The 16,218-nt window shown below is 35.2% G+C and overlaps 1 protein-coding gene across 1 annotated transcript in view; it reads right to left on the reverse strand.

The window, feature by feature from the left end:
• Positions 1-259: 259 nt before the first annotated feature.
• Positions 260-16,218, reverse strand: part of ITFG1 (integrin alpha FG-GAP repeat containing 1) — a 262,992-nt gene continuing 247,033 nt past the window's right edge. The window contains exons 15-18 of the mRNA XM_036832521.1: positions 9,747-9,871; positions 9,091-9,173; positions 4,350-4,467; positions 260-1,679 (exon numbers count right to left, since the gene is read on the reverse strand). Coding sequence (XP_036688416.1) covers positions 1,620-1,679; positions 4,350-4,467; positions 9,091-9,173; positions 9,747-9,871 — 386 coding nt within the window. The 3' untranslated portion in view covers positions 260-1,619. The remainder of the gene's footprint in view (positions 1,680-4,349; positions 4,468-9,090; positions 9,174-9,746; positions 9,872-16,218) is intronic.

Genomic DNA, 16,218 nt, shown 5'->3' on the forward strand with positions numbered 1-16,218 from the left:
AGACTCTGACTACAAGCAAGTTTTACAACTCATGCTGTATCAGTTGATAGATACTAAACCTACCTGTCTTTAGGGACAGTGTAGAATAGTGCCTGGCACAGTGTTGTAGGTTGATAAATGAATTAAACTGGGTACCGTAGTCAGGAGATGCCTATCTTGCCCTCATAGGCAAGTCACTTCTGTCCAAATCTGTGATTTAGACTTCATAACCTCTAAGGCTTATCATGGTCCAAAGTAATTATTTACACACTCACCAAAATTCTTTGTTTCAATACAGAATATTTATTAAGAAGACACATTAACATGCTTAGATACACAAAGTAAACCACTTATACACATGCCATTCTCAGTGAACTGTAAGGAAAAAAAACATGAAGAACAAACTTAGTTGCCTTCAGATAAGTTTTTGTGTTTTATAGCTATCATATATCAATTTGCATATTAGGAAGTTATTAGCACTGATATATAAACTTTTTTCCCAATCTTACATGTAACTTTTTGGCAAGGGGAAGTTCACAAAAATTTGCATTGAAGTCTGAATGTAAATGATAGACTCTTACAAGCTTTTGAGAATAGAAATGTGATTGAAGATTTGCATTCCCAGATGCTATCTACAGCAGTTTCCTTTCAAGAAATCAAATGCTTTTCATTACCACATGATAAGAATCAGTGTTCAAATGAAAATTATTAGGGCACATTAATTCTTGGAGGGTATTATGATATAATTTTCAGTTAAGATAAACAAGTAATAAATCTTTATATACGGTGTCAACACCAGGAATTTAGGTTTTCCAAAGACTATGCTTTCTACATGCCTGAAAATAAAATCCTATCAAGTCTAAATATATTTTGATAATTAGTTGTAGAAGTCTATAAAAAATTATTTAATAATAATAAATAATGACAACTACCACTTATTGAAAATTTACTCTATGCTAGGCACCAAGCTGTGTACTTTGTGTACATCATCCCATTTAATGTATACAACTCTAGCGAGTAGTGTATTAGCTCTGTTTATAAACAAGAAAACTAAGGCTTAAGCAATTAGCCAAGTTCAAACAGCTTGTAAGTCGTGTAACCAGGAGTTTAAGGCAAGTCTGACTGCAATTCCAAAGCCAGAGTACCCAATCACTATATTGTATACCATCAGTGAAAGACCCCCTCACATGCTATAATGAGGGTGAATGGTTAATAACTTTATCTCTGATACATTCACAGAAGTATAATTTGCATCGTTAGAATAAGAAACAAGATCGATTCAAGTGGAAAACAAAAAACCCTGCTCATTTAAATATTTTTATTTACACGTGTCTTTTTCCATCATCATTATTCTAATAAGATTATAAATACGTAAACACCTTAGTACATGCAACACATTCCATGAAGGAACAAAAATGTACAGCACAACTGAAAAAAGAACCCAAATTATTGTATACAAAATGCTTTAAAAAAAGACCTTGTAACACATTCAGACCATATTTATTTGAATACTTTCCAATAATTACCAAGGGATGTATCATTTATAAATAATAAAATCGCCTGTTTTCTTCTATAAGCCAAGTTTAGTATTTCAGTTAATGAAGTGAATAGCTGTTCCATTATGCACTACTAAAGGCAAGTCACATAGCATCAAAATGAAACCGATGGGCTTCTTGTCGTTTTTCTCTATCATCTGCTTTCTGAAAAAGAATTTTAGACTAGTTTATAAATGATAGGAAAATGTCAAGAAAAGATTAATTAAAAATGTGGTTAATTAAAAAAATAAAAGCCCTGAGCAATTAGTAGGTAAAAGGTGTGATTTTATTATGTAATAATCTTATGAAATATTTTTATAGCTTACAGTAGCTATTTTATAATTAACGATCCTCTAAATTGAATTTAAAAAACCAACAAGAAATGTTCCTTAAAAGCTTAGTTTGTAAAAAAAAAAAAAAAAAAAAAAGCTTAGTTTGTTATTTATTATTTATTTGAAAGTACGAGTAAACATTAGATTTTGTAAGAATGGAATCAACTATTACATTTTTCCCATTCTTAACACTGCTGAATCTAATTATATTAAAGTACATTAATTATTTTGGGGTTAACCTATTGATTTTGCATATATTTATTGATCCTCTGTTCCCAGCAAAGTATTGTGCTTGGAATTTTTTTTTTTTTGGCTCTGCTGTGCGGCATGTGGGATATCTTAGTTCCCCGACCAGGGATCGAACCCGCGCCCCCTGCAGTGGAAGCATGGATTCTTAACCACTGGACCACCAGGGAAGTCCCATGTGCTTGGAATTTTGAGGGATTAGAAAACCCCTCAGTTTTGTATCTTGTTCTCAAGGAACTTATTAAAGCCTAAAAAGAAAAAAGCAAAACATACTAAATAACTATTTCAGTATAAAAAGTGAAAAACGTTACCAATATTCGGAGATTACTTTTGGGTTGGCATAACGAAAGGCAAAGCTTTGATAAGATAGTATTTATGGAAATGAAGAGGAGGGACATTCACTACAAGATGGGGGAAGAACAGGAACAATCCTGAGAAGTCTGGCAGGAGCACGGGATATGTGACAGCAACTGATAAGAGAAAGACTGGAAAGGTGTATGGTAGAGTCACATGGAAGTACTATGTAGGCTATAGGCTAAGGGAGTTACACATTTTAGGCAGGGGGTGGTCACCAGAGGTTTTTGAGCAGAGGAGTGACATGATTAAGACTAAATTTAATGATGAGTAATCCGGCAGCAAAGTGCTAAATGGAGTGAAAGGGAGAGAATGGAATTTGGGAGGACAGGGAGTATTAACAAGGAGCTGAACTAAACTAAAAGCACTGGTGTAAGGAATTCAGAAGTGGAGTCAGCTGCAGAGATTGTAGGGAGGCACAATGAGGAGGGCAACTGATTAAATCCTGTAGTGAGTAAGAAAGACAGCTTTAGGAAACTGGTTTTAAGTTGCTTGCAAGTGATCTAGGTAGAGGTGTCACGGTGACAGTTGGAAGTGGGGGAGAGACCTTTAGAGAGAGATGAGGGCTGGGCATCTCTGAGGTAATAGCTCAAGCCATGATTTTAGATAAAACTGGCAGGGAAAGTGTATAAAGAGGGCCTAGGGCAGACAACGTGGCAGAAAGAGCAGCCAGTGTAGGTGAAAGAGAAGTGGTCCAAGAGGTAGGAGACAAACCACAGTATCACAGATGGAGGAAGTATACAGATATGTATTTCAATCCGTATTTGTATTTAAAACTTCAGTTTTTAGCCACTGCATCATTATTATTGTAAGTCTACAATGTTTATACTGTAATTAGATCTCCTGTGAAATCAATAAAATTAATTTCCTTTCCTTCATAGGTCTAGAGCTGTGTAATATTTCATACTATGTTCTGACATTTCTAGACAAAAGTAAATAGGGTCACCTTTGACCTTAACTCTTAAGTTGCAATTTTAAAATCAACTGAATATGTAACTTTATCTTATCATTTTTTGTATGAACAGAGTGTTTTTTTGAGAGACAAACCTATGAACATTTATTAGAACAATTAACATGTTCTCTTTTTCATAAGTTAAAATAGGTAACATAAAACAGATGGTAATTTTAGTTAACAAAAATGATTATCATGAGCATCACAATCTAAAGAGAATAGGTGCAAAAAGGAGAACAATTTTGTGACACATAGAGCCCCTTTTGGAGAACATTATTGGAACCCACTAGTTATGTACTAAATATATATTCATATACAAGTAGAAATTAGCTTTGTAAATTTATATCTAAACTATGAATAAATTTATGTGATAGCCTTTTTCTCTCCTCATAAACATTATATAAAAACTACATTTTTGGAGTTTTGTTTTTAATTATTATTTAGGGTGTTATACTAAAGAACAGAAATCAGTTTAGTGCAAAGAATACTTGATAGATGGAAAAGATGTTTATCACTTTGCTACTTCCCATCTAAACTCTCCCTGCTCTAATTTTTTATAAAGAGATAGCTGTTATTCCCAGAAAAAAAATGTCCATGGCTCTATCAGTAAATAATGGACACAGGCTCATTTAAGAAATGATTATTATTTTCCAGGCCATTATGAAATTACTTCTAATTAAGCTTTTCGATATGCCTGTTGATTTGGGGGTGTTCACTTTATTACTTTTGTACAGTATCAAAGTTTTAAAATACATAGTCTGATTTGTAGGAATTGCTAAGAGACATTAGTAACTCAGAGGGATGAAAGAAATTATCATCAATAAGATGACATTACGGACAGAACTTGAAAAATCAGAAAATCTTAGTCATGTGAAAAAGTTTAAAATATAGTGCTTTTAAAGAGTAACATATTACTATTATAAAGTTAATGTTCCATTTAAATGAACAAACCTTTTCCTGCCAATGTAAAATGCCAATTATTGCCAAGATGAAAACACAGACTCCGATGAGAGCTATAGCAGTAAGTAGAACAATGTTACTTGGTGTAAGATACAGTTTGGCACTCCAGCTGTAGATGAAAAGAGAAGAATTAAAATTACACATTTTAACTTAAAAATAACAAAATACTATTGAGACCAAAAAGCAAAATAGCTTATTAATTAATGAATCAGTCCATTCATTCATTAATTCATTCACCTATCTATCCATTCATTATAAATAAAACAAAAGCAATTAAAATTAAGATAGGGTTAAGAATACTGACGATCCAGCAGAGTTCAGATTTTTACTCCAAGAACTGAAATAGAACAGAATTTTTGATGAGATGCTTTGCTATTTTTCTTTGCTCCTGTGAGAATTATTCTTAGGTAAACTTATCAAGGGTACTTTAGGCAATCTTAGACATTGTTTTTATGTCTTGTTTGACTTACTGAATTAGAAACCTTGAACTTTAAGGCTACATAGTCACATGATTTTTGATAAGGTTTCTATATCTTATTTTTTGACCCTTGTTCATATATGTACTATGACTAAGTAAAAGAACCATATGTCCAAGTAGGTGTAGATAGATGCTTGTACAAAATGTCATGTTGGAGGGTTTACATTATTACAATGACACTGAGACTTCTTACAAAATCACTTTTAGTTCCTCAGTGTTAATGGCAATATACAAACTTTAGCATAAATAGAACTAGCTCTTTCTGCTAAAACAGTCCACATAATACAGCACTTGCAAACCCTGAAAAGCCTAAAACTGAGGTCTATATTACCAACACTGTAGGTGGTTATATATAAAGAACTTTTTGTTCTCTCTGAAATTAGATAATGGATATATTTTCATTTTAAAAGTTTAATAAAGGTAAGATTATTCTGATAAATGGCAAGCACCAACTGACTTATTTTGGGATAATTAAAATTTACTGATCCATAAGTTAGCCTCTAGTCAATAAATCTCAAAATACACCTCAAACTAAAATCAATTTGGTTTTTATTATGTACATAAATTTGAAAAGAACATTTTTTTTTCAGAATGAGCAAGAGAAACATGAAAAATGTTGAGCTTATGGAAGAAAGGCTATAACAGAATTTCCCAGAAATTCAAGAGGAAGAAAACCCTAAGAAACAAATACTGTTAATTGGTTGAGGTTAGCTATTCTCAGCACCTTACCTCATACTTAAGAAAAGGTCCTTTCATGAGATTTTTTGGGTAGTTCCAATTTATCTATCTATCTATCTAAAGTCTTCACTGAATTTGTTACAATATTGCTTCTGTTTTATGTTTTGGTTTTTTGGCCCCAAGGCATGTGGGATCTTAGCTCCCCAACCAGGGATCAAACCCACACCCCCTGCATTGGAAGACGAAGTCTTAACCACTGGGCCGCCAGGGAAGTCCTGGTGGTTCTAACTTAAAAACAGATTTAAAAAACCCATGAATAAAGGAATTTTGGTAAGAAAAACATTGAACAAAAGGCCAATACTGGGGCTTCCCTGGTGGCGCAGTGGTTGAGAATCTGCCTGCCAATGCAGGGGACACGGGTTCGAGCCCTGGTCTGGGAGGATCCCACATGCCGCGGAGCAACTGGGCCCGTGAGCCACAATTACTGAGCCTGCGCGTCTGGAGCCTGTGCTCCGCAACAAGAGAGGCTGCGATGGTGAGAGGCCTGCGCACCGCGATGAAGAGTGGTCCCCGCTTGCCGCAGCTGGAGAAAGCCCTCGCACAGAGGCGAGGACTCAACACAGTCATAAATAAACAAACAAACAAACAAACAAACAAACAAATAAATAAATAAATGAAAGAACGTGAATTTCTTTTAAAAAAAAAAAAAAAAAAGAAAAGGCCAATACTCAGAAGCCGTCATTCTTCTCAGTTTCTTACATATCCTTCCAGAGGTATTCTATACATATATAAACATATACGCATAGATATCTTCTTTATAAATCACAAATCATTGCTTATTATTTATAAGTGCATTTTCCTTTTATTATCTGTTGCTTTACCACTCTATTTTAAAAGATTGTCATGATATTGCATGATATAGAAGTACTATAATTCATATAGTTTCTTGTGCAGATTCATTTTGTTATAAATTTCAAAATTTTAATAGACTCATTAAAAAAGTCTGAACTCAGACCATAACTGTTTTTATTGATGTTATCTTATTTCAAGCATAATGCTGTAATAAAGTTGTTTTCTTAAGTAGTTTGGTTTTAAAGCCCATAAATCCACCATAAAATACCTCCAGGGGTGTGCTGGCAAACTGGCTCTCTGGGGGGAAAAAAACCCTGAGTGGCACTTGCCAGTTTTCATGGTGTAAACAGTCCCATCATAGCTGATTTTAACGTGACCTCACTGAACAGAAGTGGAAAGAGATGCACACAATCAGCTCACACAATCAGCACACAATCAGCTCACGAGGTGGCGTGAGCTGGTTCTAGCAAACCATCTAATATCCCATCTAAAAATTTAATAAAGGACAATACAACCTACACTTGTTATTTGTTGTCTTTTTGATGATAGCCATTCTGACAGGTGTGAGGTGATATCTCATTGTGGTTTTGATTTGCATTTCCCTGATGATTAGTGATGTTGAGCATCTTTTCATGTGCCTTTTGGCTATCTGTATGTCTTCTTTGGAAGAAATGTCTATTCAGATCCTCTGCCCATTTTTTAATAGATACAGTATGGGGATTCCTCAGAAAATTAAAAATAGAACTACCATATGATCCAGCAATTCTACTCCTGAGTATTTGCCCAAATTAAATGAAAACATCAATTAGAAAAGATACATGCACCCCTATGTTCATTGTGGCATTATTTACAATAGTTAAGGTGATGGAAGCAACCTAAGTGCCCAGCAATAGATGAAGGGATAAAGAAGATGTGAGTGCTCTCCCTCTCTCTCTCTCTATACATATATACACACATACATATTTATACATATACACATACACACAATGGAATATTACTTGGCTATAAAAAAGAATGAAATCCTGCCATTTGCCATTTGCAACAACATGGATGGACCTAGAGGTTATCATGCTAAGTGAAAAAAGTCAGACAGAGAAAGACAAATACTGTATGATTTCACTTATATGTGGAATCCAAAAAAACAGGACAAATGAACAAACATAACAAAACAGAAACAGAGTTATAGATACAGAAAATAAACAGGTGGTTGCCAGAGGGGAGAGGGATGAGGGGAGGAGAGAAATGGGTGAGGGCGATTGAGAGGTACAAACTTCCAGCTGCAAAGTAAATGAGTCACGGGTATGAAATGTACACTGTGGGGAATATAGTCAATAATTATGTAATATCTTTGGCGACAGATTGTAACCAGACTTAACCGTGGTGATCATTTTGAAGTGTTTAGAAACATCAAATCACTATGTTGTGTAACAGGAACTAACATAGTATTGTAGGTCAGTTATATTTCCAAAAAAACAACTCATAGAGAAAGAGATCAGATTTGTGGTTACCAGAGGTGGGAGGTGGGAGGTGGGAGGTGGGAGGTGGGAGGGGGAATTGGATGAAAACAGTCAAAAGGTACAAACTTCGAGTTATAAGATAAGTACTAGGGATGTAATGCACAACACGATAAATAGAATTAACACTGCCATATGTTATATATGAAATTTGTTAAGAGAGTCAATCCTAAGAGTTCTCATCACAAGGAAAAACATATTTTTTTCTGTTTCTTTAATTTTGTATCTATGTGAGAAAATGGATGTTCACTAAACTTATTGTGATAGTCATTTTTTGATGTATGTAAGTTAAATCATTATGCTGTATACCTTAAACTTACACAGTGCTGTATGTCAATTATATCTCAATAAAACTGGAAGAAGAAAAAAGAACAGTATAGGCTGTATTTTGAGAAGAAATGTAATAAGCCACTAGTTACATTTTAATAGGTTATTTTTTCATGTTGACATCAGAGTAGCTTTAAGAACACGTTATATTTTTCCCAATGAATTTTAAATGTTAATGAATACCTTCATCACCTACTTTTTGAAATAATGGAATCAACCTAATAATTTAAAGAAAAACAGAGATAAAGATTTAGAATTAAATGCTATATTATAAAAGGAACATGTTTTGCTAATAAGGATAAAAATACCTACCGTTCACTGAAAACTTACTATATGCTGGGTACTGTGTTAAGCATATTTCGTCCTCATTCTTGTAAGGTAGGTATTTTATCTCCCAATTTCTACAGTGCAGAAATTGACCCTCAGAGAGAACAAAGGACTAGCTTCCAATCTCAGTCAGCTAGCAGTGGATCTGAGTTTCTAGCCTGGGTCTGCTGAACTTCAAAATTTGTGCCTAACCACTGTGGGATATATACCACTTCTCAAAGCATTTGCTAAAAAAGATCATTGCTTATAAAGTTCAGCAGCCTGAAATTTTAGAATTTATGGCCAGTAAACTGAAGACCAGCTTATTTAAGCAGAATATGTATAAATCCTTAGTTAGTTAACCTGCTGTTTTTCTAATAAGGTTTAGTTTGTTCTCCGTGAAAAATGTCAGGGACCTTTTGTGTAGGTATGTTTAGGCATTTAAAGTTTGCTGTAAGCAAATTAAGTCATGACACTCATGGGAACACAGCAGGAATAGAGAAAGTTTTTAAAAGATGTAACTATGATTCAGAGTTGACAGTATTTTTACCAAATTCGGTTCAAGCAAGGACATTACCTTCGAGGAACATTGTGAGGATATGGAATGACAATTAGCTGAGAATTTGGAATGATTGCGGTCCATTCTTGTTTTCGTATAGACTGGAAAAAGAATTTAAGAACATTTAACATTCAGTACACTTTAAAAACACAATAATTATTCTATTATATAGAAAAAGCTTAAGTACTTTTTGATTAACTGAAATCCTAGGTATGGATTAACCTGAATTTACATATATTAGGCCCCAAATAGGGCTCTTATTGGCAAAAATTTCTCCATCTTTTCAGGGAAGGATTATATTTCTGTCTCATGGATTCATTAATTCAACAAGTATTTATTGAACACACTTATGTATTAGGCACTGTTCAAAGTGCTATGAACAAATGCTGCTTTGGAGCTAAAATTCAAGTTGAGGTAGAGTCTGACAATAAACAAAATAAAAATATTTGGTATGTTAGATGGTGAAAATGATAAGGAGAAAAAGCAGGGAAGAGAAGGGGCAGGAAGTCTTAAGGTTTGTATCTTCAAATTATAATGTGCTCTATGTAAGATAAGCTTTGATTGGTCACTATCAATGAATTTCAAAAATTCTTTAAAGGGAATAAAAATATTTTAATTCAAATATTTGAATAGTAAATATTAAAAAGTAGATTAATTATAAATTTTTTACTCACCTTCTCTCCAGATGGACGGGGAATACCAACATAAAGATGATCAAGAAAATTTGCACTTCGACCTAAACCAAGTACATTGTATGGCAGTTGGAGAGCTAAATGTGCCGACTGGCTAAGTTGTCCAGCTAAATTTATTAAAAAAAAGAAAAAAGAACAATACATCTTTGGAGACATTGCTCTCATCAAACATTAAAATGATAAATGTTACAAGTTTAGGTGCTAGAACTTATCTTTAAGGATAAAAATGTGAAATGAAATGCCCAGTTCATTATATTATTGATTCACTTTTTAAACAGTAAGAGATAATTCACGTCTCACAAGCATCACCTATTTAAAGTATACATTAAGTGGTTTTGAGTATATTCAAAAAGGTGTTGAGCTGTAAGCACAATCAAATTTTAAAACATTTTCATCACCCAAAAAAGAAACTCCATACCCATTAGCAGTTATTCCTATTTCTAAGCCCTACACTTCCAGAGATAGGTAACCACTAATCTACTTTCTTTATAGATTTGCCTATCCTGGAGATTCATATAAATGCAATCAAGCAATGTGTGCTCTTTTTATGAATAATGCTGCTGTGAACATTCACATACAAGTTCCTGTGTCAACTTATGTTTTCCGAAATGGCTGTATCATTCTACATTCCCAACATTAATAGTTGAGGGTTCCAATTTTTCCAAATTCTAACACTTTGTCTATCTTTTTGATCATAGCCATTCTAGTGGTTATGAACTGGTATGTCATTGTGGCTTTCATTTACATTTACCTAATAACTAATGATGTTGAGCTTTCTTTTCATGTGCTTACTGGCCATTTTTGTAGCTTCCTTTTTAGGTCTTAAGGTTGGTAGTGAGTGGTCTCTTCTTTCATTCTGGATTTTAGTAATTTGAGTCTTCTCTTTTTCTTGATCAGTCTAGCTAAAGGTTTGTAAATTTTGTTAATCTTTAAAAAACCCAACTTTTGGTTCAACTGGTTTTTCTCTATGATTTTCTACTCCTTACTTATTTCCTCTCACTATGTCCTGTCTTCTGCTTGCTTTGGGTTTAGTTTGCTGTTCTTTTTCTAGCTTCTTGAGGTAGAAAGTTAGGTTATTGATTTCAGATTGTTCTTATTCCTTAATATAGGTATTTACAACAATAAATTTTCCTCTAAGAACTGTTTTTCCCTCTAAGAACTCCATATATTTTGGTAGGTTGTGTTTCTGTTTTCATTCGCCTAAAGAATTTTCTAGTTTCTCTTGTGATTTCTTCTTTGACCCATTGGGTTTTTAGGACTGTATTGTTTCATTTCCAGATATTTTTGAATTTCCAAATTGTTATTGATTTCTAATTATCATCCCGTTGCAGTTGGGGAACATACTTGGGATGATTTCAATATTTTTAATTTATTGAGGCTTGTTTTATGACCTAGCATATGGTCTGTCCTGGAGAATGTTCCATGTGTGCTTGAGAAGAATGCATATTCTGCTGTTGTTGGGTGGAGTGTTCTATACAAGTCTGTTAGGTTTATCTGGTTTATAGTGTCATTTTCTCTTCTTTATTGATTTTTTGCCAAGTTGTTTAATACATTACTGAAAGTATTAAAATTGGGGTAATAAAGCCTCTTAATTATTTATTGCTGAATTATTGATTTCTCTCTTCATGTATCTTGGGGGCTCTGTTGTTAGGTGTGTACTTTTTTGTAGTTGTTACATCTTCCATATGGATTGACCTTTTTATTATCATTATAAAATGTCCTTCTTTGTCTCTAGTAGCAATTTTTGTCTTAAAGCCCTAGTTTTATCTGATATTAGAATGGTCACTCCAGCTCTCCTTTGGTTACTCTTTGCATGGTATAATTTACACCCCCCCCCTTTTTTTATTTTCAACTTATTTGTATCTTTGAATCTAAAGTGTTTCTCTTGCAGATAGCACCTAGGTGAGTCATATTATATTAGCCATTCTGCCAATCTCTGCCTTTTGATAGGAATGTTTATTCCATTTACATTCAATGTAATTACTGATAAGGTAGGACTTTTGCCTGCCATTTGCTATTGGTTTTCTATATGTCTTTTTAATTCTTCTATTCCTCCATTGCTGCTTTAATTCCATAGTTTCTTTTATTATATATTTTCTGAGCTATCTTCTTAGTGGTTGCCTGGGGATTGCAATTAGCACATTAACTTAACAAAATAACAATACCTAGCACATACAACAACTTTGCTCCAAAATTCTCCCTCCCTTGTAATACTGTTATTATACAAATTATATTTTTATATATTATCAGCCCATTAACACTAATTTATAATTATTACTTTATGTAGTTGTTCTGTAAATCACCTAGGAAATAAGAGGTACTATTTGACAGAAATACATAAACCATATTTTATACTTATCTATAGTTTTACAGGTGTTTTTTACTTGTTTGTGTGGATTCAAGTTATTGTCTAGTTGTCCTCTCAGTTCAGCCTTAAGGGCTCCCTTTAGTATTCTTTTTTTTTTTTTTTTAATTTTTTATTATTTATTTATTATTTTTATTTTTGCCTGTGTTGGGTCTTCGTTTCTGTGTGAGGGCTTTCTCCAGTTGCGGCAAGTGGGGGCCACTCTTCATCGCGGTGCGCGGGCCTCTCACTATCGTGGTCTCTCTTGTTGTGGAGCAGAGGCTCCAGACGCTCAGGCTCAGTAGTTGTGGCTCACGGGCCCAGTTGCTCCGCAGCATGTGGGATCTTCCCAGACCAGGGCTCGAACCCGTGTCCCCTGCATTGGCAGGCGGATTCTCAACCACTGCGCCACCAGGGAAGCCCCTCCCTTTAGTATTCTTGAAGGGTGTTCTTTTAGTGATGAATTCTGTTTTTGTTTATCTAGGAATATCTAAAATTCTTCATTTTTGAAGGACAGCATCACCAAATATAGAATTCTTGATTGACAGTTTTTTTTTCTTTCAGCACATTGAATGTATCATCCCTTTCTGGCCTCTGTGGTTTCTGATGAGAAGTCAGCTGTTACTCTTGTCGAGGTTCTCTTATATGTGATGAGTTGCATCCCTCCTGCTGTTTTGAAGAGTCTCTCTTCGTCTTTCTTTTTTGACAGTTTATGTGTCCCAGTATGGACTCTCTGAGTTACTTTGAGTTTGTTGAGTTTCTATGTGCAGATTAGTGTTTTTCATCATATTTGGATGGTATCAGCAATTATTTCTTCAGATATACATTCTGCCCCTTTCTTTATCTCTTTTTCTTCTAAGACTCGCTTTATGCATATGATGGTATGATTGATGGTGGCTCCACAGGTTCTGAGGTTGTTCATTTTTCTTTCTGTATACTCTCAATTGACCTATATTCAAGTTTGCTGATTCTTTTGCCAGCACAAATCTGTTGTTGAGCACTCTACAGAATTTTTCATTTCAGTTACTGTACTTTCAACTCCAGAATTTCTATTTGATTTTTTAAATGATCTTTACTTCTTTATTTATATCTTCTATTAGTGGGACATAGTTGTAATACTTACCTTTAGTTTTTTAATCCTAGTTTCCTTTAGGTCTTTGAACATGTTTGTAATAGCCAATTTATAGGTTCTGTTAACTAAGTCCAACACCACTGGGCACATTTTCTGTTGTTTGCTTTTTTAAAAAAAAATGTGTGTGTGGCATACTTTCCTATTTCTTTGCATGTTTTATAGTGTTTTTTGGTTGTTGTTGGAAAGTGGACTTCTTAGATAATATAACAGCTATGGTATCTCACTCTAAGGGTTTGTTGGTTTTTCTTTGTTGTTGCTCATTTATTTAGTGACTTTCCTAGATGGATTCTATAGATTCTGTATTCCTTACAGTGCCTGCCACAAAGTTCTTTTATTTTCTTCTTTTTAAAGTTCTTGTTCTAAGCCTCGTTTCCCAGGAGGCATATATGACTCAGTATAGCTCAGTGGTCAGCTAATGATTGGCCATGAGATTTCCTTAAATAACTTGTCTGTATATCTTCCAACCTTTGTCAGTGGGATTTGTGTGTGAAGATATGCCTTCAAACTTCAGGCATTTTACAAGATAGCCTTACCTTTCATTTCTTGCTTGAGCAGAGCCTCGAGGTAGCACACTCAAGCTAAGTATTTGAATGAGGTATTTTCCTTTCTAGGCATGTTCTTAGCCATCTAAGATGCCCAAGACTATGTTCTAGCTTTTCAACGTTGCCTGTGGTTGTCTGGTGCCTCAGGGCTTCCTTTTATGTTTTGGCCAGGCTCTTGTTCACTACACCTGGGATTTTTCCAGCAGACTGTTGTTTTGGGTAATGTCTTGGAGAAATAGGGTTTTTTTTTCCTGCTGGGTTGAACTCTGAGTCAAATCAAATAGCCCCAACATCCTGAGAAGGGATTTTCCAAGCAGTTGCTAGTTTAGACGCATACTGACAGTGCTATAGGGATGGGAATTTTAATGGACTCCAAAGTTCCATCCCGTCCACTGACTGTGAGGCTACTAGCTATTCATGGCTGCTGCACCATTCAGTAGAGAGGGGAGGTGGGATGTAAACAGCCCCAAGTTAAAATGCCACAGACCCTGTTGTCTTAAGTATCAGGAGTTCCTCTTGGATAGACAATGCTCAGAACATTCTGTGGCTTTGGGTAATTTCCAGAGTTCTGAAATGGTTAATGTTAGTTGTTAGGCCAGTATTTTTTGTTTGTTTGTCTGTTTGTTTTATGGGGAGGGACGGGACAGCAGGTTCATGAAGTCCTCACACTGGCATTCCAAAAATCAATCTCTATTATGGTTCACTTTAAAAGACTGTATTTATTTGCTATGTATTTGCTACATGATTAAACAGAATATTTAAATATTAACAGGGTTAGGGACTTCCCTGGAGGTCCAGTGGCTGGGACTCTGCACTCCCAGTGTGGGGGGCCCAGGTTCAATCTCTGGTCAGGGAACTAGATCCCATATGCTGCAACTAAGAGTTCACGTGCCGCAACTAAAGATACCGCATGCCGCAACTAAAAGGTCCTGCCCATGGCGACAAGGATCCCACGTGCCGCAACTGAGATCTGGCACAGCCAAATTAAAAAAAAAAAAAAATGACAGGGTTAGTTAATATCTAAACATTTTAATATTCACTGGGACTCTGCTAAACATCTACTAATGTTACCCAGATATATGAAATCATTGGAAAGTATATATACCTGACTTTTTTTTTTTTTTATATATATATTTTTTTAATATTTTATTTATTTATTTATTTATTTATTTATGGCTGTGTTGGGTCTTCGTTTCTGTGTGAGGGCTTTCTCCAGTTGCGGCAAGTGAGGGCCATTCTTCATCGCGGTGCGCGGGCCTCTCACTATCACGGCCTCTCTTGTTGCGGAGCACAGGCTCCAGACGCGCAGGCTCAGCAATTGTGGCTCACGGGCCCAGTCGCTCCGCGGCATGTGGGATCCTCCCAGACCAGGGCTCGAACCCGTGTCCCCTGCATTGGCAGGCGGATTCTCAACCACTGCGCCACCAGGGAAGCCCATACCTGACTTTTTATACAATTCTTACGTTAGTAAGATAAAGGTATAATGAAAAGGAACACTGAATTTAGGGATAGGCGTTCTTAATAAAGTTAAACTATGTATGTAAAACTGTAAAGCTGCATGGGCTACAGAATTAGTTTGCCTCATAGAGTTATGCTGATTGAATGATAATGCATAAAAGAGTGCCGAAGATACAGTAAATGTTGTTAAACTAAATGTTAAATATGGCAGAAGCAAGAAGAACTACAATCCTGCAGCCTGTGGAACAAAAACCACATTCACAGAAAGATAGACAAGATGAAAAGGCAGAGGACTATGTACCAGATGAAGGAACAAGATAAAACCCCAGAAAAACAACTAAATGAAGTGGAGATAGGCAACCTTCCAGAAAAAGAATTCAGAATAACGATAGTAAAGATGATCCAGGACCTCGGAAAAAGAATGGAGGCAAAGATCGAGAAGATGCAAGAAATGTTTAACAAAGACCTAGAAGAATTAAAGAATTCAAGAACAAACAGAGATGAACAATACAATAACTGAAATGAAAACTACATTAGAAGGAATCAATAGCAGAACAACTGAGGCAGAAGAATGGATAAGTGACCTGGAAGACAGAATGGTGGAATTCACTGCTGCGGAACAGAATAAAGAAAAAAGAATGAAAAGAAATGAAGACAGCCTAAGAGACCTCTGGGACAACATTAAACGCAACAGCATTTGCATTATAGGGGTCCCAGAAGGGGAAGAGAGAGAGAAAGGACCTGAAAAAATATTTGAAGAGATTATAGTCGAAAACTTCCCTAACATGGGAAAGGAAATAGACACCCAAGTCCAGGAAGCTGAGAGAGTCCCATACAGGAGAAATGCGCCGAGACACATAGTAATCAAATTGGCAAAAATTAAAGACAAAGAAAAATTACTGAAAGCAGCAAGGGAAAAACAACAAATAACATACAAGGGAACTCCCATAAGGTTAACAGCTGATTTCTCAGCAGAAA

Source organism: Balaenoptera musculus, chromosome 19, assembly GCF_009873245.2.
Source record: "Balaenoptera musculus isolate JJ_BM4_2016_0621 chromosome 19, mBalMus1.pri.v3, whole genome shotgun sequence".
NCBI classification, from domain to species: Eukaryota; Metazoa; Chordata; class Mammalia; order Artiodactyla; family Balaenopteridae; genus Balaenoptera; species Balaenoptera musculus.